This window comes from Heterodontus francisci, chromosome 13, assembly GCF_036365525.1.
Source record: "Heterodontus francisci isolate sHetFra1 chromosome 13, sHetFra1.hap1, whole genome shotgun sequence".
NCBI classification, from domain to species: Eukaryota; Metazoa; Chordata; class Chondrichthyes; order Heterodontiformes; family Heterodontidae; genus Heterodontus; species Heterodontus francisci.
Window position 1 is genome coordinate 4,388,128 of NC_090383.1, and position 24,895 is coordinate 4,413,022.

Genomic DNA, 24,895 nt, shown 5'->3' on the forward strand with positions numbered 1-24,895 from the left:
TCAGTGCTGTATCTCTCTATGACTCTATGACCAGTTCAAGTCAGCATTGGCCTGAAAACAATGGCTGGATTTTACCAAACCCTCGACATCAGGCTCCGTGGCGTGAGGAGCCGAAAGATAGGGCCGGCAGCGGTCCACCACGGAGGGCCTGGCCCAATCCTCCCGGCAGCTGCGAGGCTCCGTGATGCCCCCCCCCACCGCTGGGCGTGGGGCCCTGGATTTCAATATTTAAATTAATGATGTATATAAATTTAAAAGCACTTACCTTCAATCTTCCAGGCCCGCTGTGATCTTCGGCTTGGCGGCTGGCACTCCTGCTCCTTCAGTTCCCTGTCCAGGGAATGCCAGCGTGACACTGGTGAGGAGGGGGGATGAGTTTAGATTTTTAGTGTGGGAGGGGGGAGGACAGGATCAAATAAGCGAAATGTGTGTAGGGGATGGTGGGAAGGGGTGAACTTTAAACTTTGTGCAGTCTGGGGGGAGGAAGATCAGATGTAAAAGGTAAGTGTTTTGGGAGGGGGGAAAGGCAAATAGTTGATGTAATTGTTATTGTGGGGTGGGAAAAAGACATTAGAAATTTATTTAATGAATTTTGGTGGGGTGTATCTTTAAAAATTAATTGACCTCCGGGGCTGTCTGGCCTTTAAAAATGGTGCCACGCCTGCGCACTGGTAGCTGACGCCATTGCTGGGGACGGACAGCCCCGTGATTGGGGGGACAGGCTTCCCCGGCCACTTAAATGAACCGTCGCACATGAGATAGTGGCGGCTCTTTGACGTGCGCTGACTGCCATTTTTTGAGCTCGACACCGAGATCGGCAGCGGGCTCTTGAAATCCAGCCCCATATCTCATAACCTGGGGCTGAGGGGGAGCTAGGCAGGATAATAGAGAAATTCATAGCTTCAGGATTTTTTCTTTTAAAAAAACCAAAGGTCTACCTTTTCACATTGCAGCTTGTGTTAATAACTGTAGAGTGGATGCCTCTTTTGATCCCTGCGTGTACTTGTTGTGTAGCTGGTGAGGTTCGTCACTGTGAAACGACCTCCTTCCTATTTTCATATCCCAATCATAATACTTTATCATTAACTTGTTGTCCCAGGTGCATCAGTTCTTCCCTATTCTCAGCTTGCTTTGCTAAGTGTTGAAGAATTATTAAATAAAAGGGTGTGTGATAAATATTTCAGAAATTTGGTGAAGGATGGCTGATCCCATTCTCACCAGACAGTCGCATCTCCACATCATCCACTCACATAAAAACCAGGACTTGTATCCAAAATGTTGAACTTCATCAATGACTTCTTAATATAGCTGGTAGTTTTTGACATGTCTTGATGATGGACTTATTAAGCTGCACAGAACTTCTTAACATGGCAATCATTTCTTTATTGGCACTGTAACATTTTCAGTTCCCTTCGCAAAACCCTTACTGGGAGTGCAATAAGATATGAAGCAAAGTCTCAGAAGGTGTGCCATGAGGTCAGTAACCTGCCACCTGAAGCTGCATAGCTAATAGGCCCTTATTGTAGTGCGTGCTGATCCAAGACAGAGGGGGTCTCAGGAACACAGACACTGTGGGGCTCCACGGTAACTCATACGGAGCAAATGTTTAACGTTAGGAGAGTGAGGGTTGGCATCTGCCTTCTCATGACGTTAAAAATGTTTCTTTACGTTTTAAGATTCCCAAGAGGTGCAAAGAACTGTCTTGGCAATTTTAAAATGCAGTTTCACCATTATAGTGTTCTAGTGTATCTCTTTGAACTCGCCTCTGCTACCTTTAGACGCCATCATTCCAATGATGTCCTGGCCAGATTCCCATCTATACCCTCCATAAACGTGAGCCCATCCAGAACTCTGCTGCCAGTATCCTAACTCGCACCAAGTTGCATTCACCCACAACTTGTGAGCTCACTGACTTAGATTGGCTCTCAGTCTAGCAATGCCTCATTTTCAAAATTTGTTTTTAAATACCTCTATCGCCCCTCTCCTTATCGCTGTTACTTCCTCCAGCTCTACAATCCTCTGAGATATCTGCATTCCTCCAATTCTGGCTTTTTGCGCATCCCTGATTTTCTTTGAAAGAACGACTTGCATTTATATTGCGTCTTTCACAACCACCGGACATTACAAAGCACTTTACAGGTAATGAAGTACTTTTCAAGTGTAGTCACTGTTGTAAAGTAGGAAACGTGAGAGCTAATTTGCACGCAGCAAGCTCCCACAAATAGCAATGTGATAATGACCAGATAATCTGTTTTTAGTGATGTTGATTGAGGGATAAATATTGGTCAGGACACCGGGGAGAACTCCCCTGCTCGTCTTCCAAATAGTGCCTTGGAATCAGTTACATTTACCTGAGAGGGAAGACGGGGCTTCGGTTTAATGTCATATCTGAAAGACAGCACTTCCAACAGTGCAGTATTCCTTCAATACTGCACTGGATTGCCCACCATTGGCAGGCATGCCTCCAGCTGCCTAGGCCTTAAACTCTGGAATTCCCTCCCTAAACCACTTCATCTCTCTGTTTCTCTCTCCTCCTTTAAGATGCTTCCTAAAGCCTACCTCTTTGGCTGGGCTTTTGGTCATCTGTCCTAATATCTCCTTATGTGGCTCGGTGTCAAATTATGTTTGATAATGGCTCTTGTAAAGCACCTTGGGACATTTTACTATGTTAAAGATGCTATATAAATGCAAGTTGTTGCTGATGTCAAGCTCAATTGGTGTTAGCTTTAGTGTCAGTCACAATGCTAATTTTGATACACACAGCAGAAATCTTTTCTCATTGGTGCAAATAAATGCTACCGTATAAATGCGCTTTAAATGTGCATTTTAACATGAGAGTCATCGAAGGCAACATCAAATTTTCACCAATAATGCACAATCAGCCGATGTGATGTATTGAATACATCCCTTTCTCTATTTTTGCTTCTATGTATTTCTTTCCCTGGTTAGCAAGGAGGACACTCACCTAGACAACCAAGTTGGTCGATTTTCTCTGGACGCACATGTAGTGGATTGATTTTGAAAATGGGGCACTCAGGCTTTCCCTACATAATCGCTGCTTGCTGGCTCTTCACCAGACCTCGAGGTGTTAAAGCAGATCAAATAGAGAGCACTCCCAACAGGACCACAACATTACGACACCATCTCTACATTGCCCTAATGGTTCATTTGTATTGTAAGATCTGAAGTTAATTTTGTTTGCACTCCTAATGCATTGCAGCTTTCCCAGCGGTCTTTGGCATATCCATTCTCAAATTCCCATTCGAATCGATTGTTTGCAAATAATTAAGCTTTTAAGTGACAGTGGTTAGAAACAAATGTGCACAACAAATTAAAGGCCCAAATCATTATGCATAGTACAATGCAGAATTTACCTGGATAGTGTGAGATGACTATGGTGATTACATTATATTTGACTACAAATATCTTTGCCAATATTTAGGTAGCAATGGTTGCACACTGTGAGAGGAGCCAGTATAAGCAAGGGGTGTGGAGGGAAAGAAATATCAAGTACAAAAGTCAACCGCTATGTTGGATCCGCAATGCAGGAATTTAAGGAGCTAGCTACCTTCCATATTTAAGAATGAATTCTCTATTGTCTAACAGTATTGGCAGCTTTGAAAGCTGTCTTTTTGCTTATCTCCAAATGATGATGTGATGTCTGCCAGGGTCTATGGTACAGGATTTGCTCTGCTTGTGGGTGGGAAGGCAACATTAAATGGAATGTTTGTATAGTAGCCTGGCCTGTGGCAAGTTGGTTCATTGTGAAGTCATGGGTTTCTATCAAGGACAGTAATTCATTCACTTCTTCTAATTTGTCTGACAAGAGTTCGCTTTCAGAGACCTTTTAATACCGTATCAAATTTTTTTCCCAAGAAATGGTGTATTCCTTTTCTCCTTGATATTTTGCTTTGGGGGTTGGGGTGGGGTAACTGCGTGAAGTCATGGTTTTCATGTGATTAGAGCAATTATTATTTCTTTCTAAATTCTCAAGTCATACTGGCCGACAACAGGCGCTGCATTAAATAAATCAGCTGATCTAGGGAGTTTTAAGTCCCACATATTGATGTTTCCCCACATTTTTGTTGTTATTTTTAGCGTGGGCATGTTATTCTGGCATTTAATTTAATTCTGTCGACCAATTCTGCCCTTTTATAAAGAACCAAATACTTTCCATTTCAGACTAGAGACAGAATTCTTGAATCCTAATAGCTGGAGGCTATGTATCAATTATCGTTTAGCACATCAAATTAGACTCAATTTATAGCAATTATATAAAAACCAAATCACATGAAAAGTAACAGATTTGAGGACAATTATTAAATAATAAATAAGGAGGATCCGTCTATTTTTAAGGAAGAAAGGCAGCAAATTAATTTTGAAATAGGTTGCAAGAAAGCAGATTTTGGGAAGAGGGCTATTTTTGATTTGGCCTGCTACTGATTTTCAGCTTTCCGTTGAACTGGTATGGATTGTAACTACCCACAGATTCACTGCATATCTCAATATCTTTAATTTCATTGCTTCAAAGTACAATTAGATTTTTTTTATATACAAATTTGATCAAAGAAATCAGTCATTTTCCTTAAAGCCATCAGTTCACAGACTCCTAACGTGTATTTAGAAATAATGGCACCTTGTTGGAACTTTAAAGATGGCAGTATGAGTCACATCCTTTTGAGTACTTGCATTGGGTTTAGAGGTTTATCTTGATACGGTGGTTACCTTGGAACCTTGTTTGGTAGCAACAAAGCATGAATCAGTAATCTAAACACGAAGAGCTGGTGCTTTTTAGGCACTGGTTCAAGTTGGGCACAATGCGGAGTTTAATTTTAATGCTGCCATTATGGTGATAATGGTCGCAGCGTTAAAGGTTTTACAGTGTTAGACCACAGGGCAATTTCTGCTAACACAGCAAGGGGTGACTGCTTAGCCATTTAATGAAGACTCAGTTTGCCAGTTGGCACTATAAAAGGGTTTACTGTGTTGATCTGGAATTCTTTAAAAACAATTGTAGAAAACATAAACAAACAAGAGGGTTTTTTGAACGCAAAAGAGGACCCTACAGTCTGGCCTATTTAGACCATAATTCAGAACGATTATAAAGGAAATCTTTGGTATGCATAAAACGTTCTATTTTATACACTTCAGCTTTCTTGGGAAAGACCCTGATAGAGTTCCAATAAACACAGTGTTATTTTTACAAGTAACAGGAAACTCGCAGAATCCTGCAATCTAGTCACATGAGGTAATGGAAATGTGAAGAAACCAAGGCAAGAATTAATTGTTCTATCTAACCATTTACTGAAGAAACTAGAAAGCAATTGAAAATACTCTAGACTTTCTTTATAATGCTATCTTTGAGAGCCTGGCAATAAAGAGGTGTGCATTGGATAGAGTTATTGTATGATTTCTATGTGAAAAGAGGAAGCAATAAACAAAGCATTTTCTGTCCAAGGCCATGATATATCAGAGAGCATTCTAATGGAGGAGCGATAGTGTTAGATTCTGCATATGTTGTTGTCACTGTCTTCAGTGGATTGTACCATTAGGATCCATCACAGCTTAAGTTAATCAAAGAAAAAACTTGCATTTATAAAGTGTCTTTCACATTCTCAGGTCCTCCCAAAGTGCTTCACGGTCAATTAAGTACTTTCAAACTGCAGTAACTATTTCACTTTAAGCAGACAATTTGTGCACAGCAAGGTCCCACAAGCAGCAGTAAGATAAATGAACAGATAATATGCTTTAGTGGTGTTAGTTACGAAGTATTACTTGGTATCACAGCACAGAAACAGGCCATTCTGCCCAACAGCTCCATGCTGGTGTTTATGGTCCACGCAAGCTTCATCATCAGGTCGGCAGCCCTTACTCCCAGCAGCGCCACTGAGAGCGGTGGCCACTGCTGGGACTGCAGCCCAGCCGCGGACATGCAGCCAGGACTGCCGGTCAGTTTGGATTGCCTCGCTTGGGTAATCGGTCGGGCCCCGGCAAAGTAAGGTTGGTTGTTTAGGGGGAAGGGGGGTGTCTTGGGTCCTGGGGGTGGTTAGGGAAGTGGGGGCGGCCCTAAATCGGGCACCCTGTGCCCGATTGTCAGGGCCCCCCCCGGGACGCAGAGAAGCCGACAACTCTCACTGGGCGGCCTTTCCCGGCTCCAGGACACCCACTTGCTATGGGTAAAATCCCCATGGAGGCGGGTGAAGGCCCTTAAGTGGCGGTTAAGTGACCACTTAAGGGCCTTGATTGGTCTGGGGCGGGCGGCCCATTTTTCGCACCCCCCGTGCGCCCTATGTAAAGTGGGGCAGAGGTGGGAGCAGGTTGGGAAGGCCTCCCAGAGCCCCCCGCTCAATTTTACACCAACCCCCCCCTCGCCACCATCCAGCTTGCTTGGGTAGCATAAAATTCCGGCCAATGAGTCACAAGGTTCCATATATACTGGAATTACAGTAGTGGAAAAATAGATGCGCTTGCCAAGCTTGGGAACTAAATATTTCGGGATACTCGACTTTTAGAAGAGATAGGCAAAAAGGAAAAGGAGGAGGGGTTGTCCTGCTAATAAAGAATGGGATAAAGGCAGTAGAGAGAAACAATCTTGGCTCAGAAAGTCATGATGTAGAATCAGTTTGGGTGGGGCTGAGAAACAGCAAGAGGCAGAAAACATTGGTGGGCATTGTTTATAGGTCCCCTAACAGTAGTTGTAATGTAGGGAAGAGTATAAATCAGGAAATTAGAGGTGCATGTAACAAGGGTTATACAGTAATCACAGGGGACGCTAACTTTTATATAGATTGGGCAAACCAAATTTTCAGTAATAACGTGAAGGACAAGTTGATGGAATGGATATGAGATAGTTTTCTAGATCGGTATGTTGAGGAACCAACTAGTGAACAGGCTATTGTAGATCTATTTACTGTAGAAATCATAGAAAAGCTATGGCACAGAAGGAGGCCATTCAGCCCATCAACTCTGTGCTGGCTGAAAAGACTAGCCACCCAATTTAATCCCACCCTCCAGCACCTGCTGCGTAGCCCTGCAGTTTACAGCACTTCAGGAGCATGTCCAGGTACTTCTTAAATGAGTTGAGGGTTTCTGCCTCCACCACCATTCCTGGCAGTGAATTCCAGACACCCACCACCCTCTGGGTGAAAAGGATTTTCCTCATGTCCCCTCTAATCCTTCTACCAGTCACCTTAAATCTGTGCTTCCTGGTAATTGACCTCCCCGCTAGGGGAAACAGGTCCTTCCTGTCTACTCTATCGAGGCCCCTCATAATTTTGTGCACCTCAATTAAGTCATCCCTCAGCCTCCTCTGTTCCAAGGAAAACAACCCTAGCCAATCCAATGTTTCCTCATAGCTGCAACTTTCAAGCCCTGGCAACATTCTTGTAAATTGTGTAGTGAGAAAGGGTTAATTAATCACCTTGTAGTAAAGGAACCTCGAGGGAATTGTGAATATGGTAGAATTTTATACTGAATTTTGAGAGTGATTTAGTTAAGACTGAAACTAGGGTCTTAAATCTGAACAAAGCAACCTACATACATGTGCAGGGCGAGTTAGCTAATGTAGATTGGGAAACAATATTTAAAAGATATGATGGGAGATGAGCAATGGCAAATATTTAAATTCAAAATTTGCAACAAATATACATTTCCTTAAGAATAAGAACCCCATGGGAAAAGTTTTTTTTCTTCGTTCATGGGATGTGAGCATCGGTGACCAGGCCAGCATTTATTGCTGATCCCTAATTGCCAGTAAGAAGTGGTGGTGGTCCAACCATGGCTAACAAGAGAAGTTAAATATAGTATCCCATTAAAGGAAAAAGCTTATAATGTTGCCAAAAAGAGTAGTAAACCAGATGATTGGAAGGATCTTAGAATTCAGCAAAAGATGACCAAGAAATAGATAAAGAAAAAGAGAATATGAGAATAAACTAGCAGAAGACATAAAAACAGATTGTAAAAGCTTCTATAGGTATGTAAAAAGGAAGAGATTAACAAAAGTAAACATGGGCTGCTTAGAAGCAGAGAAAGAAGAAACTACAATGGAGAATTAGGAACTGGCAGAGACATTAAACAAATTCAATGTATCTGTCTTCATGGTATAAATTGCAAAAAACATTCTATAAATAGTGGTGAACCAAGGGTCTAATGAGAATCATTAACTTAGGGATATTATTATTAGTACAGAAATAGTACTGAAGAAATTAATGGGACTAAAAGGCAATAAATTGCCAAGACCTAGATCTGCAAATGCTGCCGTAGAATCTTTCACATCCACAGGTCCTCGGTTTAATGCCTCGTCCAAAAAACAGCGCCTCCAACAGTGCAGCATTCCCTCAGTACAGTACTGACGTGTCAGCCTAGATTATGTGCTCAAGTCTCTGGACTGCCAAAAACATGATCACTGATCCAAGGCTGAGACCTAAATTTGTATGTTGTAATGTTCCAGTACACTGTGTGATGCTCATCACCTTAAATTGCTCCATTCATTACTACAATTGGTGATCGGCCTTTAATCACCAGCATTTTGTCTTAGTGCGTCAGTGTTAACTCTTTCAAAGTGGCCAAAATCTCTACTGCTGAGTGTGCAATTTGGAAGGGTTAAGTATAAAGAATTCAATCATCCATCCATCATTTATATAGCGCCATTAACACAATAAAACATGTCAAGGCACTTCACAAGCAAAATTTGACACTGAACCACCTGGATATTTGGGCACATGACCAAAATTTTGGTCAAAGAGGTTTAGGGAGGGAATTCCAGCATTTAGGGCCCAGGCAGCTGAAGGCACGGCCGCCAATGATGGAGCAATTAAAATCGGGGATGCACAGAGACCAGTGGAGATCTGAGAGGGTTGTGGGGCTGGGGGAGATTACATGGATAGGGAGGGGCGTGGCCATGGAGGGATTTGAAAACAAGGACAAGAATTTTAAAATTGAAATGCTGCTTAACCGGGAGCCAGTGTAGGTCAGCAAGCATGGGGGGGTGATGGGTGAAATGGACTTGGTGTAAGTGAAGACACCGGCAGAAGAGTTTTGGATGACCTCAAGTTTACACAGGGTAGAACATGGGAGGCTGGCCAGGTTCTAAGTCTAGTAACATTGCAAGTTATATCTCGGGTATGGCATTTTTGTCTTTCTGAGATTTGCAAGTAACCGAAGGGAATGTTAAGTAGGAAATGTTTCTCAAGGTAAAATAAAATAAATCCATGTTCCACCCATTGAAATTAATGAAGACTACCAACTCTGCATACATTGTCTTCCAAAGCTACTGTTACACAACCATCTCCACGTGACATCAATGCAAATTAGACAGTATCCCACAGGAATAGGTGTGGTGATCCAGCCCCCTAGTGCATGGCGTGTAATATAACTTGAGTCCTGTGCAAAGCTACTTTCAAACAGTGATCAAGCAGCTGATTTCATTTATTTAACGAATGCAAATCCCTGGAGCCAAACGATAGCCTCCTCATTTGTTGAGTTAAAGGTGATTAGTCTGTCACTTAGTCTGTAGCGGGGACACACCTCGGTAATGTGCAGCATTGTTTGTGGCTCTCCGCAAATGCAATAAGGGGTGAGGGGCCGGGGCGTGCACCAAAACCTAGAGGGAGCGAGTAGCCAGGGTACACCATAAACTGAGCATGCGGGGGCAGCGATCTCTCTCCATTGTGGGTAGGAACCTGGTCATCAGGTGCGAGGCGCTCACGTTGTTGCTGTACGTGGCGCAGGTCTGGCCCATACCCCACTCCTGCGCTGTGGCGGTCACCCGAGCCATTTTCTGCTTCATCTGGGGATCCAAAATGGACCGGGTCCAGAGGGACACGATGTTCAAACCTCTGGATAAGGGCGGGAAAAATTTACCCAACGTCGCCCTCATCCTGATGACTACCTTTGTGTGTAGCTGCAACGAGCTGTGCGTAGCTCCTCAGTACGCAAACTCCAAGTGTCACTACATACTGAGGTTCTATCTGTCCCTGGTGTTGTGAAGGATGGGCCTGGTCACATTGCCGCGGAACGCTCCATCCAGTTGGACCGTGCCGACCACCTATCCTTCGTGGGAAAGCTTCTGCGGAAAAACACCTTTGACCATCAATCCATCAGACAGTGGTATGCACGAAATGTTCTCAAGGCCCTACGGGAAAAGGAGATGGTGGATCCTGTCGGATGGTTCCCCGAGCAGACTGCCAAAGTCATTTGGCAGAATGCCTCATCACCGGAACTTTCAAACAAGCACCAAGATGTAGCTTGGCTGGTGGTGAGAAGAGCCCTCCCCGTCAGATCCTTCCTGCATGCCTGGAGTCTCACCCCCTCCGCACACTGCCCTCGAGGTGGCTGTGGTGGGCAAGAGACTGTTGCCCACCTCCTTCTGGAATGTGTCTTTGCAAAGCAGGTGTGGAAAGAGATGCAGTGGTTTTTGTCGAGGTTCATCCCAAGCAGCTCTGTAACACAGGAGTCTATGCTCTACGGGCTGTTCCCAGGGACGCACACCGAGACAAATATCAGCTGCTGCTGACGGACGTATTTTGGGGAAAAAAATAAGGTGCTTGTACTGAGGTCCCAGAAGTAGAGGTTGGCTGTGCAGGGGCCCTGGCTTGTCCTGAACCTGTTTAGCAAGGACCACTCTCGCCATGGTAGTTCAAAGCCTGCCATTCGATGGATGGGGTTTGTCACAAGGAACTTGTTAGTGACTTCCCTTGTTTTCCATTCCTTAATCTAAAGGATGTCTGCTGGTAGATCTTGCTCAGGAAGGTTGCTGCATATGGGGCGCTGAGATCGAAGGCGGGCAGTAGGGTGGATTGAACATGTCTTTATGGAGTAGTAAGTGAGGTGCAGCATGGATGGTGTCAACCAGCTTGTGGGTTTTGGTCAGTCGGTGGATGTATGGGGGAGTGATGTTTGTGAGGACAGGAATCTGGGGAGGAGTATTGAGCAGAGGGTTCCAGTTATGATGTGCATTGTTTCATTCAATTGAGTATCAACAAGATGTGTGTGTGGTGACCTATGCCAGACAGGTACACAGTACTCTGCTGCTTAATATGATAGGGCAAGTCCTGATATCTGGAGTGTTGTTGCAGCAGCTCATTGAACAGTCTGGATACTTTATGTTTTACACAAAATCTTTCTAATGAATGAGAGTGTGGACTTCACGCCTGCCCGCTCAAAACATTAAAAATTGATCAGGCAGGGAGCAGATATTGATGCACGCCCAAAGGCACCCACCCTAGCACATATCCTCACTGAGCTCACTTCCAGCAACATGCAGCCCACAGTATAACTTTGGTCGACGGGATATGCAATCCATTCTACACAGTTTGACAGCAGTGTTGTGTTCTTCATTTCTAGAAGCTATGAAAAAGAGCACATCAATTATTCAAGTCAAAATAAGAAATGTGCAGCAAGACTGCTTTTTTGAATGTTGTTTTCGTGATCTGAGGATTTAATGTGTTTTTATTATAGAACTGCTTTTTTTTCCTCTTGAAGTAAGGCAGCAAGCTTTGTTTTTACTGTTAGATTTAAAATAAAGCAGCACAGAGAATTTTCCCCACTTCAAATCAAATTCAATTCTTCTCAGGCAGCTAACTCTGATGTACTGACAATGGTCAGTTTTGCATTAGGTAGCTGTTTTCTATTTGTTCATGGGATGTGAGCATCGGTGGCCAGGCCAGCATTTAATGCCCATCCCTAATTGCCAGTGGGAAGGTGGTGGTGAGCTGTTTTCTTGAACCGTTGCAGTCCATCTGGTGTAGGTATACCCACAGTGTTGTTAGGAAGGGAGTTCTAGGATTTTGACCCAGCGACAGTGAAGATAACGGCGATATAGTTCCAAGTCAGGATGGTGTGTGGCTTGGAGGGGAACTTGCAGGTGGTGGTGTTCCCATGTGTCTGCAGCCCTTGTTCTTCTAGGTGGTAGAAGTCGTGGGTTTGGAAGGTGCTGTCAAAGAAACCTTGGTGAATTGCTGCAGTGCATCTTGTAGATGGTACACACTGTAGGCACAGTGCATCGGTGATAGAGGGAGTGAAAGTTTAAGGTGGTGGAGAGAATGCCAATCAAGTGGTCTGCTTTGTCCTGGATGATGTCGAGCTTCTTGAGTGTTGTTGGAGCTGCATCCATCCAGGCAAGTGGAGAGTAATCCATCACACTCCTGACTTGTGCCTTGTAGATGGTGGGCCGGCTTTGGGGAGTCAGGAGGTGGGTTACTTGCTGCAGAATTCCCAGCCTCTGACCTGCTGTTGTAGCCACGGTATTTATGTGGCTGGTCCAGTTAAGTTTCCAGTCATCTGCTCTGGTTTTATTGCTTGAAATTAGTGTCAATTTTGTTATTTGAAAACTTTTAGAATGGTGTCATCAGAAAATTCCAATTACTGGATTTCAGATTCCCAGCAAAGTTTGGTGGTTGTTTTTTCAAAAATTAGAGTTTTATAATATCGCATACCCGAAGGAAAAATGGGAAGCAGGTACTAATTAATTTTTATAGTCTTCTGTGAAATTGCCTGTCTAGTTCTCCAATAAACTTGAGTGCGCAGGTACAGCCAACATCTTAATTAATGTAGCTGTTTCTACACTTCAGTTAACTTTATAATTGGCTTCCCATTTGCTGCCATTAATTAGGTGATTTCAGATCCCACTGATGCTTAGGAGACTACCGCACCTCAGCTTACTTACATTAATTAATGAACATATTCCAACTTAGTGCATTTTCACAGTGCTTAAAAGTACTTTTCTCTGATTGCCTTATTCTAACCGTGTCTCTTCGGTTTGGTATTTTTCAGCACCCTTATCCATCAGAAGAACAGAAGAAACAACTGGCTCAAGATACAGGGCTTACAATTCTACAAGTGAACAACTGGTATGTAGTTTGATTTTGTTTACATACAGACAGCACTGCAGCCTCTGGCAAATTACAGCTAATGATCTGCATTAGGACAACACACCTTGCTACTGTTTGTGTTCCCTTGGAATGGCTCAAAAGGAAAGGTGCTCCCTGTGACTATTCTGATTTTATGCTTTGATTTTATTTTCCTCTTAAACTATGTGCATAAGTTAAATGTAATTAGATTTTTAATAAAGATGTCTATAATGAAATAATTAGGTTGAGGCTCTCTACAAAGGAAAAAGGCAAATAATGGTAACTTATTAAGAACTTTTTTCCTGTTCTGTTGGGCAACAGAATTACAGTCCAGATACATCATTCTGTTTAAATGCTGTATGGCGATAGCATCATTGGGGAAATAGCTTGGAGCGGTCACTGGTGCTAAGCTTGACATGTGTGAGGAAACTGCATTACCATCAGTAGATACAGTCATTAACCTCGGGTGCTTTAGTGTTCTTGCCATTTCAGCTGTGTGTTAATTCAGCTCCCTCATGCTGCAGGCTAATTCCCAAATGATGTCATCAACACTCCGCCTTGGAAGAGAAATATGCAAACAAAAATACAAGGAAGCAAAAATATATTGTAATTACTTCCTTCTCAGTTCTTTGCCACTGATCTCAAAAGAAAAAAAAAGTGTGATGGGCTCTTTAAATTTAAAGGTGACATTGTCACCTTTTTATATGTTGGTTTAACAAGGTTTAAACTGGCCGTCACACAATTACAGTAGTTTAGCTAATTTATATCAGAAAGACGGAGCAGAACACTTCATAGTTCAAAAACCAACCTTTTCATAAACTCCATTTCCACCACATCTGTTAAGTTGTCTTTGTTCCAATTACATGACTGAACTATAGATTTAATGGGGGCAATTTTATGCTGACTTGCTGGGTGGGAAACCCATAGGATCAGGTGGAACACTGATTTTACACCCACCCAATATTACTCAATTCCAATGGAGAGTAAAACCGGGCGGGGTGTAAAAAACAACTTTGACCCAATCTTGTCAGTTTCCTGACTGGCGGGATGGGGTAAAATTGGCCCCATTAGTTGGGTTGTAAAATCAGTGTTCCTCCCGATCCCGTGCATTTCCCTCCCAGGCAGTTAGATTAAAATTGCGTCCAAACTTCCCTACTACCGTGCCTATTCCTGGCTCGTGCTGCGACACTGTTCTTTGGGTATTAGCTCTACCTCAGTGTCTGGGCCCCTGACCTAAGCAGCCATTCTTTACACATAAACAGGTGCCATCAGTTACTCAAACCGAAGAACTTGTATTTATCTAGCAACTTTAGTGCAGACAAACATCCTGTGGTACTTCACAGAGGCATAAAGAAAAATGTAAGTGTGGAGGGGGCCACAGCTGACCCTGGTCTCACCCAATGTCCACACTGGATCACTTTTCAGCAATAAGGGATGGGAATCTAAACTGATTTTTTTCCCCTTCCTCTCCAGCCTAGGGATCTATAGCCCTGCACCTCCTACCCTGGCTGAGACCAGCTAACCCAACATAACTTAGAAATGAACATTGGATCTTTAGGTTTATATGATTCAACCTGCTGGCCTATATACAACTTGATTCTATACTAGAGAGTGCCTTTATCTATTAGGCTATAGGGAAACCATACTGCACATGTTTTAGGTACACTATCATGTAAAGCTGGTTAAAGAATGAAGGAATTTGTATCTGTCACAACATCCCAATGCACTTTGTAGCCAATGCAGTACTTTTGAAGTGTAGTCACTGCAGGGGCTTCTGTTTAATGTCTCATCTGAAAGACAGCTCCTCCAACAGTGTAGCAGTCCCTCAGCACTGCACTGAAGTGTCAGTCTAACTTATTTGCTGTAGACTGTAGATTGGGGCTTGAACCTATGAACTTCTGACCCAGATGTGAGAGTGCTACCATTGAACCAAGACTGACACCTACTGTTTTATCCATTTGGATACTCATTGTTGCCTGGCTCCTGGTACTTACGCAGTTAAATCCATTTTCCATAGCCTGGCGTCAGACTCAGGTGCTTAGGTTGGCGTCATTGTTTGCCTGTGTAAAAGCAGTAACTACATTCCAAAAGTAATTCATTGGCTGTGAAGCTGTTTGAGACATCTTGAAGATGCAAAAAGGTGTTATATTTACAAGGATGTTGCCAGGACTGGAGAATTTTAGCTATGGGGAAAGGTTGGATAGGCTGGGGTTGTTTTCTTTGGAGCAGAGGAGGCTGAGGGGAGATTTAATTGAGGTGTATAAAATTATGAGGGGCCTAGATGGAGTGGATGGGAAGCACTGAGTTCAATTATGTTCTTGTAAATAGACTAGGCCTTTATGCTCTGGAGTTTAGAAAAATGAGAGGTAATCTCATTCAAACATACAAAATTCTTCCAGGGCTTGACAGGGTAGATGCAGGTAGGATGTTTTCCCTGACTAGGAAGTTTAGAATTAGGAGACACAGTCTCAAAATAAGGGGTAGGCCATTTAGGACTGAGATGAGGAGGAATTTCTTCACTCAGAGGGTGGCGAATCTTTGGAATTCTCTGCCTCAGAGGGCTTTGGAGGCTCAGTCACTGAGTATGTTCAAGACTGAGGTCGATAGATTTCTACATATTAAAAACGTCAAGGGATACGGGGATAGTGCAGGAAAATGATGTTGAAGTAGAAGATCAGCCATGATCTCATTGAATGGCGGAGCAGGCTTGAAGGGCAAATAGCCTACTCCTGCTCCTATTTCTTATGTTTGTATGTTCTTATTAGCAGACAGGTCCATAACCAGGTGGCATAGATATAAAGTAATTGGCAGAAGGATTAAAGAGGAGTTGAGGAGTATATTTTTCACTCAGAGAGTGATGGTGGTCTGAAACTCACTGCCTGAAAGGATGGTAGAGGCAGAAACTCATCGCATTTAAAAAATACTTGGACATACACATACAGGGTTATGGATGAAGCACTGGAAAGTAGGATTAGTTTCTAACCAGCACTAACACAGCCCAGAGAAGGTTAAGGGGAGATTTGACAGAGGTGTTCAAAATTATGAAGTGTTTTGATGGAGTAAATAAGACAAAACTGTTTCCAGTGGCAGGAGAGTCAGTAACACAGATTTTTTTTTAATTCATTCATGGGATGTAGGCATCGCTGGCCAGGCCAGCATTTATTGCCCATCCCTAATTGCCCTTGAGAAGGTGGTGGGCTGCCTTCTTGAACTGCGGCAGTCTATGTGAGGTAGGAAGGGAGTTCCAGGATTTTGACCCAGCAACAGTGAAGGAACGGCAATATAGTTCCAAGTCAGGATGTTGTGTGACTTGGACGGGAACTTGCAGGTGGTGGTGTTCCCATGCATCTACTGCTCTTGCCCTTCGAGGTGGTAGAGGCCGTGGGTTTGGAAGGTGCTGTCTAAGGAGCCTTGGTTCAATGCTGCAGTGCATCTTGTAGATGGTACACACTACTGCCACTGTGCGCCGGTGGTGGAGGGAGTGAATGTTTGTGGATGGTGTGCCAATCAAGCGGGCTGCTTTGTTGTGGATGGTGTCGAACTTCTTGAGTGTTGTTGGAGCTACACCCATCCAGGCAAGTGGAGAGTATTCCATCACACTCCTGATTTGTGCCATGTAGGTGGTGGACAGGCTTTGTGGAGTCAGGAGGTGAGTTACTCGCCACAGGATTCTCAGCCTCTGACCTGCTCTTGTAGCCATGGTATTTATATGGCTACTCCAGTTCAGTTTCTGGTCAATGGTAGCCCCCAGGATGGGGGATTCAGCGATGGTAATGCCATTGAATGTCAAGGGGAGATGGTTAGATTCTCTCTTGTTGGAAATGGTCATTGCCAGGCACTTGTGTGGCGCAAATGTTACTTGCCACTTATCAGCCCAAGCCTGGATATTGTCCAGGTCTTGCTGCATTTCTACACAGACTGCTTCAATATTTGAGGAGTCAAGAATGGTGCTGAACATTGTGCAATCATCAGCGAACATCCCCACTTCTGACCTTATGATTGAAGGAAGGTCATTGATGAAGCAGCTGAAGATGGTTGGGCCTAGGACACTACCCTGAGGAACTCCTGCAGTGATATCCTGGAGCTCAGATGATTGACCTCCAACAACCACAGCCATCTTCCTTTGTGCTAGGTATGACTCCAACCAGCGGAGAGTTTTCCCCCTGATTCCCATTGACTCCAGTTTTGCTAGGGCTCCTTGATGCCATACTCGGTCAAATGCTGCCTTGATGTCAAGGGCAGTCACTCTCACCTCACCTCTTGAGTTCAGCTTTTTTGTAAAGTAATTGGCAAAAGAACCAGAGGTGAAGTGAGAACTTTTTTTTACACACTGTGTTGTTGTGATCTGGAACGCGCTGCCTGAAAGGGCGGTGGAAGCAGATTCAATAGTAACTTTTAAAAGGAAATTGGATAAATACTTGAAGGGGGAAAGTTTGCAGAGATTTGGGGTAAGAGCAGGGGAGTGGGACTGATTGGATAGCTCTTTCAAAGAGCTGGCACAGACACGATGGGTGAATGGCCTCTTTCTGTGCTGTATTACTCTATGATCATAATATTCCAGCTTATTTATGTTAAGGTTAAATAGGTACAAGCAGAATGGTAAGTATATTAAGTAAGCCTCACTTAGCAGGAGAGGGGATTATAGGGAATTAGAACACTATTCTTTCACATATGGAACATAGGTTCTAATCCTGGCTTCTCTCTAGTGAACCCGAACCGACATGAGGTGGGCAGTTTTGGATCAATTCTCAAAACAATGCTCAGAGTTTGGCAGTAATTTTCAACCTGAAAGACCAGAAGGATGACTGATGTGGAAGGTGAAAATGTCCTGATATGAAGATCAGAAATTAACCTGGAAATTATCGACAGTTATCTCAATATTGTTCGGGTTGTTCTAGACATAGTCCCAAAGGACCATAGGCATCTCTCCCCATGAGAGAGAGACAGCTGGTGATGTATAGCTTGAGCGTCACCACTCTGCAAGCATGGGGCAAGGTGAGGAGCCAGGCCTCCATAAACTATCACTGCCGGTACGGGGATTGAACCCGCATTGTTGGCGTTAGGGTAGAAAATACTTAACAGCACACAGGTTGTACAGAGTAGGAGCTTAATATAGTGAATGAGCTGTTCTGTTCTGACGCCTTTGAGCCCCAAGGTTACAGTTACACTAGATTATGTAGCACAGTGAGGAAGATCAGAGTGCCACTACAGCTGGGATTCACAGCCTCTCAGACAAGAGGGAGCACGCAGAACTGCACTGTGATGGTGATGGTTTTAATGCTTGCAAAAATTTGAGTGGCAAAATTTGTTTTCTCATAACATTAAAAAACGATTCAAGGCTCATTTTATAAAGAGACTAGGAGGTCTCACTCGGAATACTTACTAAACCCAGTTTGAACTGGGTTAGAGTCAGGTCCCAAGCCATAGTGTGTGAGATTATCTCTTGGAGGTGATCACATACCATTTAACTTTAACACATTCTAACAGATTGGGATCTGCTTTCTGAATTACCCTGACACTTTTGTGTGGATGATGTTGATTTGTATCAATATGGAAGTGGCAGTATAGCTACAGCCTTAGTTATGAAGAATGAATCATTGAGCTGAACTTGTTTTCATTTGGAGGAAAAAAAGATTGAAGGAGAATATGATCCCATATTGAAGAAAGAGAAAGAAAGAACCTGCATATATAGAAACATAGCGCTGAATTTTATCAGTCCTCCAGGCAGGGGCCCTTAAATAGTGAGGGAAGGTGGGGGCCAGAGGGATGGAGTGTCCATCGCGTTCCTGAAGCCATAGAATATTGTCAGGAATGGGGAAGATGGAGGACGGCCTTCCCGCCCAGTGGTCAGTGCCCCGCCATGTGGGGAGGCCACCTAGTAACACCAGGCGGCCTCCCTGTGAGCTGGTGGGGGGCGGGGGGGTGCAGGGGCCCTCCAGGTTGGGCAATCTGTAGCCTACGGAGGGGCCCTCAACATAAAGGCCACCCCTGTGCCAACGCCCCACCCCTGCTTTCAACAACCAGCAAGCCCCACCCTCGCCAGGGCCTGTCTGACTGGCCCCGGCAAGCCCGCCCTCCCTACATACCCTGGACTCTGGGCCTCCAGCACTGTTCTTGGTCCCGGGCCTAATGCAGTTCCAGCAGTGGCCACCACTCCCAGTGGAGCTGCTGGGACTGCTGAGCTGATGGCCCTCTGATTGGCCGACAGATCTTGAAGGCAGGAACCATTTCCTTAAAGGGACAGGGACCCTGACGCTGGGCAGTTAACTGCCTGAGCACTGTAAAATGCAGCCGCGATCCCCCGCCACCTGCATAAAATTAAGCACATAGAAAATTTATGGCACAATAAGGTTCCATTCGGCAACCCCAGCTTCTCCAGTCTCTCCTTGTAACTAAGCTCTAGTACCATGTGAATACTTCTTGTATATTTGGTTGTTTAACTTCAGATTTACATTAGGTGCACTCCACAGTGCCTTGGTCGACTGACAGTCACCTGTTCAATCCTCTAAAATGGCATATTTTTTCCAATCATCCCCAACAGATAAAACAAACCCTTTCAGTTCAAAACGTAGAGCCATGCGATAAAACCTTGTAACAAGACATGATTTGTTGCTGTATGTCAGCACACTGTAAATCATATACTCGTAGCACTGAAATTTTGCTGGGGATCGAAATTCAATAGCTGTTAAAACTAACTGTATCTAATTAATTGTCTAAATATTTTGGATGGATGTTTGTAGTAGGAAATTCTATTCTCTTTGATGTGAAAAAGCAGAAAATAGCCAGAACCAGTTCACAATGTTCTGGGGGTTGCCAGTTAGTAGATAAAAGTATTTGTTCTTTCAATAAGTGCCAGAGATTAATATTTTACAGCTTTGATTACAACCATAATCCATTTTAGTGATTAAATTGGGCTTCCATGTTGACATCACCTGCATTAACAAACCCTGTTCACTTAGTGAGGGAGGGAGCAAGCCGACAAGAGAGATTTGTGATATTATTAAACCCCATTACAGAAAGTGTAATTCCTGTCGCTATAATCCCTGCATTGTTCAATTCAGTACCAGAGAGATAACTAGCTACTTACAATATATTTGCCTTTGGAGGTTTAATTTACAAAGTGCACTATCTGACAGGCACAGGCAGACTAACACGACTGAAGCATGTAAGGGTTATCAATTTCCATGACCTAACAGCAACCCTGGGCAATCGATTTCTGTAGCTGTGTGTGTGTGTGTGTGTGTGTGGGGAGGGAGAGGGAGAGGGGGGGGACGGGCAAGGAGAGGAGGGCGGGTACAGGGGATAATAGGAGAGGACTTTTGCAAACAGCCTATAAGGAAGAAGTGCCGATGGTGCTTTGTGGACCATTGCAGTTTGAGTGCACATATCATTGTAACAGAGCACATCCTTTCTGGCCACAGGATCGCAATTCGAAGCTGGGGGGCACATAACCAGACTGAGTTCTAATAAAGGCATCGATATTATGGTTAAAACCTAACATTATACTTTGAATCATACACAGAGGCATTGGAAAGATCCAACTGACATAGCTTATTCCTGTTAAATCTAACCATATATTTATGTCCTTGAGAGTTAATCAAGGCATCAATATATGGTTATATTTAAAAGGAAGGAGTCACATCACTTTTAAGTAATAAAAACAAGAAATGCTGGAACCACTCAGCAGGTCTGGCAGCATCTGTGGAAAGAGAAGCAGAGTTAACGTTTCGGGTCAGTGACCCTTCTTCGGAACTGACAAATATTAGAAAAGTCACAGGTTATAAGCAAGTGAGGTGGGGGTGGGGCAAGAGATGACAAAGGAGGTCTAGATTGGACCAGGCCACATAGCTGACCAAAACGTCACGGAGCAAAGGCAAACAATATGTTAATGGTGTGTTGAAAGACAAAGCATTAGTACAGATTAGCTGTTAATACACTGAATATTGAACAGCAGCAAGTGCAAACCTGAAAAAAAACATTGGGTAAGCAAACTGAACAAACTAAGATGAAATGAAAAAAATTCAAAAAAAAAAGGTTGTAAAAAAGAATGTAAAAAAAAAAGAGAAAGAAAAAAATAACTAAAAATGAAAGTAAAATGGGGGGCTGTCATGCTCTGAAATTATTGAACTCAATGTTCAGTCCGGCAGGCTGTAGTGTGCCTAATCGGTAGATGAGATGCTGTTCCTCGAGCTTGCGTTGATGTTCACTGGAACACTGCAGCAATCCCAGGACAGAGATGTGAGCATGAGAGCAGGGGGGAGTGTTGAAATGGCAAGCAACCGGAAGCTCAGGGTCCTGCTTGCGGACTGAGCGGAGATGTTCCGCAAAGCGGTCACCCAGTCTGCACTTGGTCTCCCCAATGTAGAGGAGACCACACTGTGAGCAGCGAATACAGTATACTACATTGAAAGAAGTACAAGTAAATCGCTGCTTCACCTGAAAGGAGTGTTTGGGGCCTGGGATAGTGAGGAGAGAGGAGGTAAATGGGCAGGTATTACACCTCCTGCGATTGCAGGGGAAGGTGCCATGGGACGGGGACGAGGTGGTGGGGGTAATGGAGGAGTGGATCAGGGTGTCGCGGAGGGAACGATCCCTTCGGAATGCTGACAGGGGAAGGGAGGGGAAGATGCAACTCGTAGTGGCATCACGCTGGAGGTGGCGGAAATGGCGGAGGATGATCCTTTGGATATGGAGGCTGGTGGGTGAAAAGTGAGGACAAGGGGAACCCTGTCACGGTTCTGGGAGGGAGGGGAAGGGGTGAGGGTAGAGGTGCGGGGAATGGGCCGGACACGGTTGAGGGCCCCTGTCAACCACAGTGGGGGGAATCCTCGGTTGAGGAAAAAGGAGGTCATATCAGAAGCACCATCATGGAAGGTAGCATCATCAGAGCAGATGCGTCGGAGACGGAGAAACTGGGAGAATGGAATGGAGTCCTTACAGGAGGTAGGGTGTGAAGAAGTGTAGTCGAGGTAGCTGTGGGAGTCGGTGGGCTTATAACGGATATTAGTAGACAACCTATCCCCAGAGATGGAGACAGAGAAGTCGAAGAAGGGAAGGGAAGTGTCAGAGATGGACCATGTAAAGGTGAGAGAAGGGTGGAAATTGGAAGCGAAGTTGATAAAGTTTTCCAGTTCGGGGCGGGAGCAGGAAAAGGCACCGATACAGTCATCAATGTACCGGAAAAAGAGTTGGGGGAGGGGGCCTGAGTAGGACTGGAACAAAGAATGCTCGACATATCCCACAAAAAGACAGGCATAACTAGGACCCATGCGGGTACCCATAGCAACACCTTTTACTTGAAGGAAGTGCGTGGAGTTGAAGGAGAAGTTATTCAATGTGAGAACAAGTTCAGCCAGGCGGAGGAAGGTGGTGGTGGATGGGGACTGGTTGGGCCTCTGTTCCAGGAAGAAGCGGAGAGCCCTCAAACCATCCTGGTGGGGGATGGAGGTGTAGAGCGATTGGACGTCCATAGTGAAGAGGAGGCGGTTGGGACCAGGAAACTGGAAATTGTCAAAATGACATAGGGCGTCAGAAGAGTCACGGATGTAGGTGGGAAGAGACTGGACCAGCGGAGAAAAGATAGTCTAGATAGGAAGAAATAAGTTCAGTGGGGCAGGAGCAGGCTGACACAATGGGTCTGCCGGGACAGTCCCGTTTGTGGATTTTGGGAAGGAGGTAGAAGCGGGCTGTCCGGGGTTGCAGGACTATGAGGTTGGAAGCTGTAGGGGGAAGATCTCCAGAGGAGATGAGGTCAGTGACAGTCCTTTGGACGGTCATCACTTTTCAGCCCTGTTTTGGACTTGGCTATTTATAGATTGTTACATTGAAGAAGTGTTTCATCAAACTGCCAAATTACTGTCACATTACATGCTACACTTTAAATATATATAATTGCTATATTTATAATATGTCATCAATAACTTGTTTTTCTTTTCTGCATTTTGTGAAACTGTTGGATTTGTGAGAGGTTCCTGTTGACTTCTGGAGTGGTTGTTTGGTCAGTTTACTCTCCCGCTATTGATAATTCTCTTACACAACTGGTTACCAATCTGCCATGTGTTGGAGGGGATCATTCAAGGGTGCAATCAATCAGTTCTGACCATCCAGAATTGAAAGTACAGCTTTCACATGATATATTTTGAAACTATGCACAGGAATATTTAATTGGGGGCTTCTTCCAGGTTTTTCTGGGTGGAGCTACATAAATAAAGGGAAAGAAATGAATGATTGAAATAATTGTCAGTATGTTGGAGAACATTGGTAAAAATCTCTGTGCAATTGCCCAAAATGCATGACCACGTATTAGCTGTGAAATTTGTTAAGGCACGTGCACATTTTTGTATTATTAATGACAAGTTGCTGTAAATCTGTGTTGCAGAGATTAAATAAAAATGCTGAAGGGCAGATTGGGTGCAGATCAGTCATGAATTATTGGCAGAAGCACAGCATGCGGGAATACAAGAAATGCAAATAAAAACGTAAATGCTTGTATTGTCGAACAGTGGCTATGTTATACCGAGCACAGCAAATGGGTTTTGGGTGGAAGGAGAGTACCCATTCTTGTAAAAGAGAGGTGGGAAATGCTCAAACTTGATCAGAACTAGGCACAGCACAGATTGGATTTATTTCCGTGTTGCTCTTTAGTCTGTGTGCTTTTAGGGGGTACAAGGTTAAGTGAGCATTTGCTCACAGGAGCAAACAATGGTGCATTATTTCATCAAGTTTCGAATACATATCTTCTTTCAAGAATCGTTCATGCCATTTTGGTGAAGCATACCACAAAAGGTCAATACAAGGATAAAAGTTACTTTCCATTAGCATTTTTCATGTGTAGAACCATATCTCAGAGCAGTTTACAGGACTGGAGAAACAAAATGTTGGGCATCAGTCAGGACAGAAAAGGGATAAGAAAGTTGGGGCAAGCAAAAAGTATGGTTAAGGGGAAGGCTTTTGTGGAGGATTTACAAAGGAAATGGAGGAATAACGAGGCAGAAAGATTATTGATGGAACTCCAGAAGATAAACCAACAAGGAACATATGCTGATGATGAACTAGAGGAAGCAAGGAATGGCAGGGTGCATGTGAGGACAGGGTAGATCGCAGACGGGAGTGATTTGTAAATAAGGATGAGGATCCTGTGCTTCATAAATAAAGGCATAGAGTGCAAAAGTCAGGAAGTTATACAAAACTCATATAAAACGCTAGTTCAGCCCCAGTTGAAGTATTGTGTCCAATTCTGGGCACCACATTTTAGAAATCTTTGGAGAGGGTACACAGCGGCACAGTGGCGCAGTGGTTAGCACCACAGCCTCACAGCTCCAGCGACCCAGGTTCGATTCTGGGTACTGCCTGTGTGGAGTTTGCAAGTTCTCCCTGTGTCTGCGTGGGTTTTCTCCGGGTGCTCCGGTTTCCTCCCACCACCAAAAGACTTGCAGGTTGATAGGTAAATTGGCCATTATAAATTGCCCCTAGTATAGGTAGGTGGTCGGGGAATAGAGGGACAGGTGGGGATGTGGTAGGAATATGGGATTAGTGTAGGATTAGTATAAATGGGTGGTTGATGGTCGGCACAGACTCGGTGGGCCGAAGGGCCTGTTTCAGTGCTGTATCTCTTAAATAAAAAAATGAATAAAAAGAAAAAGAAAAGATTTACTAGAACGGTTCCAGAGATGAGGTTATTACAGTTACGCAGATAGACCGGAGTAGCTCGGGTTCTTCTCCTCAGAGCAGAAAAGGCTAAGAGCTGATTTTTTAGAGGTGTTTAAAATCATGAAGAGTTTTGATAGAGTAAATAAGGAGAAACTCTTTCCAGTGGCAGAAGTGTCGATAATCAGAGGGCACAGATTTAAGGTGATTGACAAAAGAACCAGAGGTGACACGAGGAAAAGCTTTTTTATGCAATGCGTGTTTAGGATTTGGAATGTGCTGCCTGATAGGGCAGTGGATATAAATTCAATAGTAGCTTTCAGAAGGGAATTCGACAAATACTTGAAGGAGGAAAAATTGCATGGCTTTGGCGAAAGAGCAGGGAAGTGGAATTAACTGGA

The 24,895-nt window shown here is 44.0% G+C and overlaps 1 protein-coding gene across 5 annotated transcripts in view; it reads left to right on the forward strand.

The window, feature by feature from the left end:
* meis1a (Meis homeobox 1 a) overlaps positions 1–24,895 on the forward strand; it is a 239,070-nt gene that overhangs the window by 116,922 nt on the left and 97,253 nt on the right. For all 5 annotated transcript variants that reach the window (XM_068044269.1, XM_068044268.1, XM_068044271.1 and 2 more), the window contains one exon: positions 12,772–12,848. In XM_068044269.1, coding sequence (XP_067900370.1) covers positions 12,772–12,848 — 77 coding nt within the window. The remainder of the gene's footprint in view (positions 1–12,771; positions 12,849–24,895) is intronic.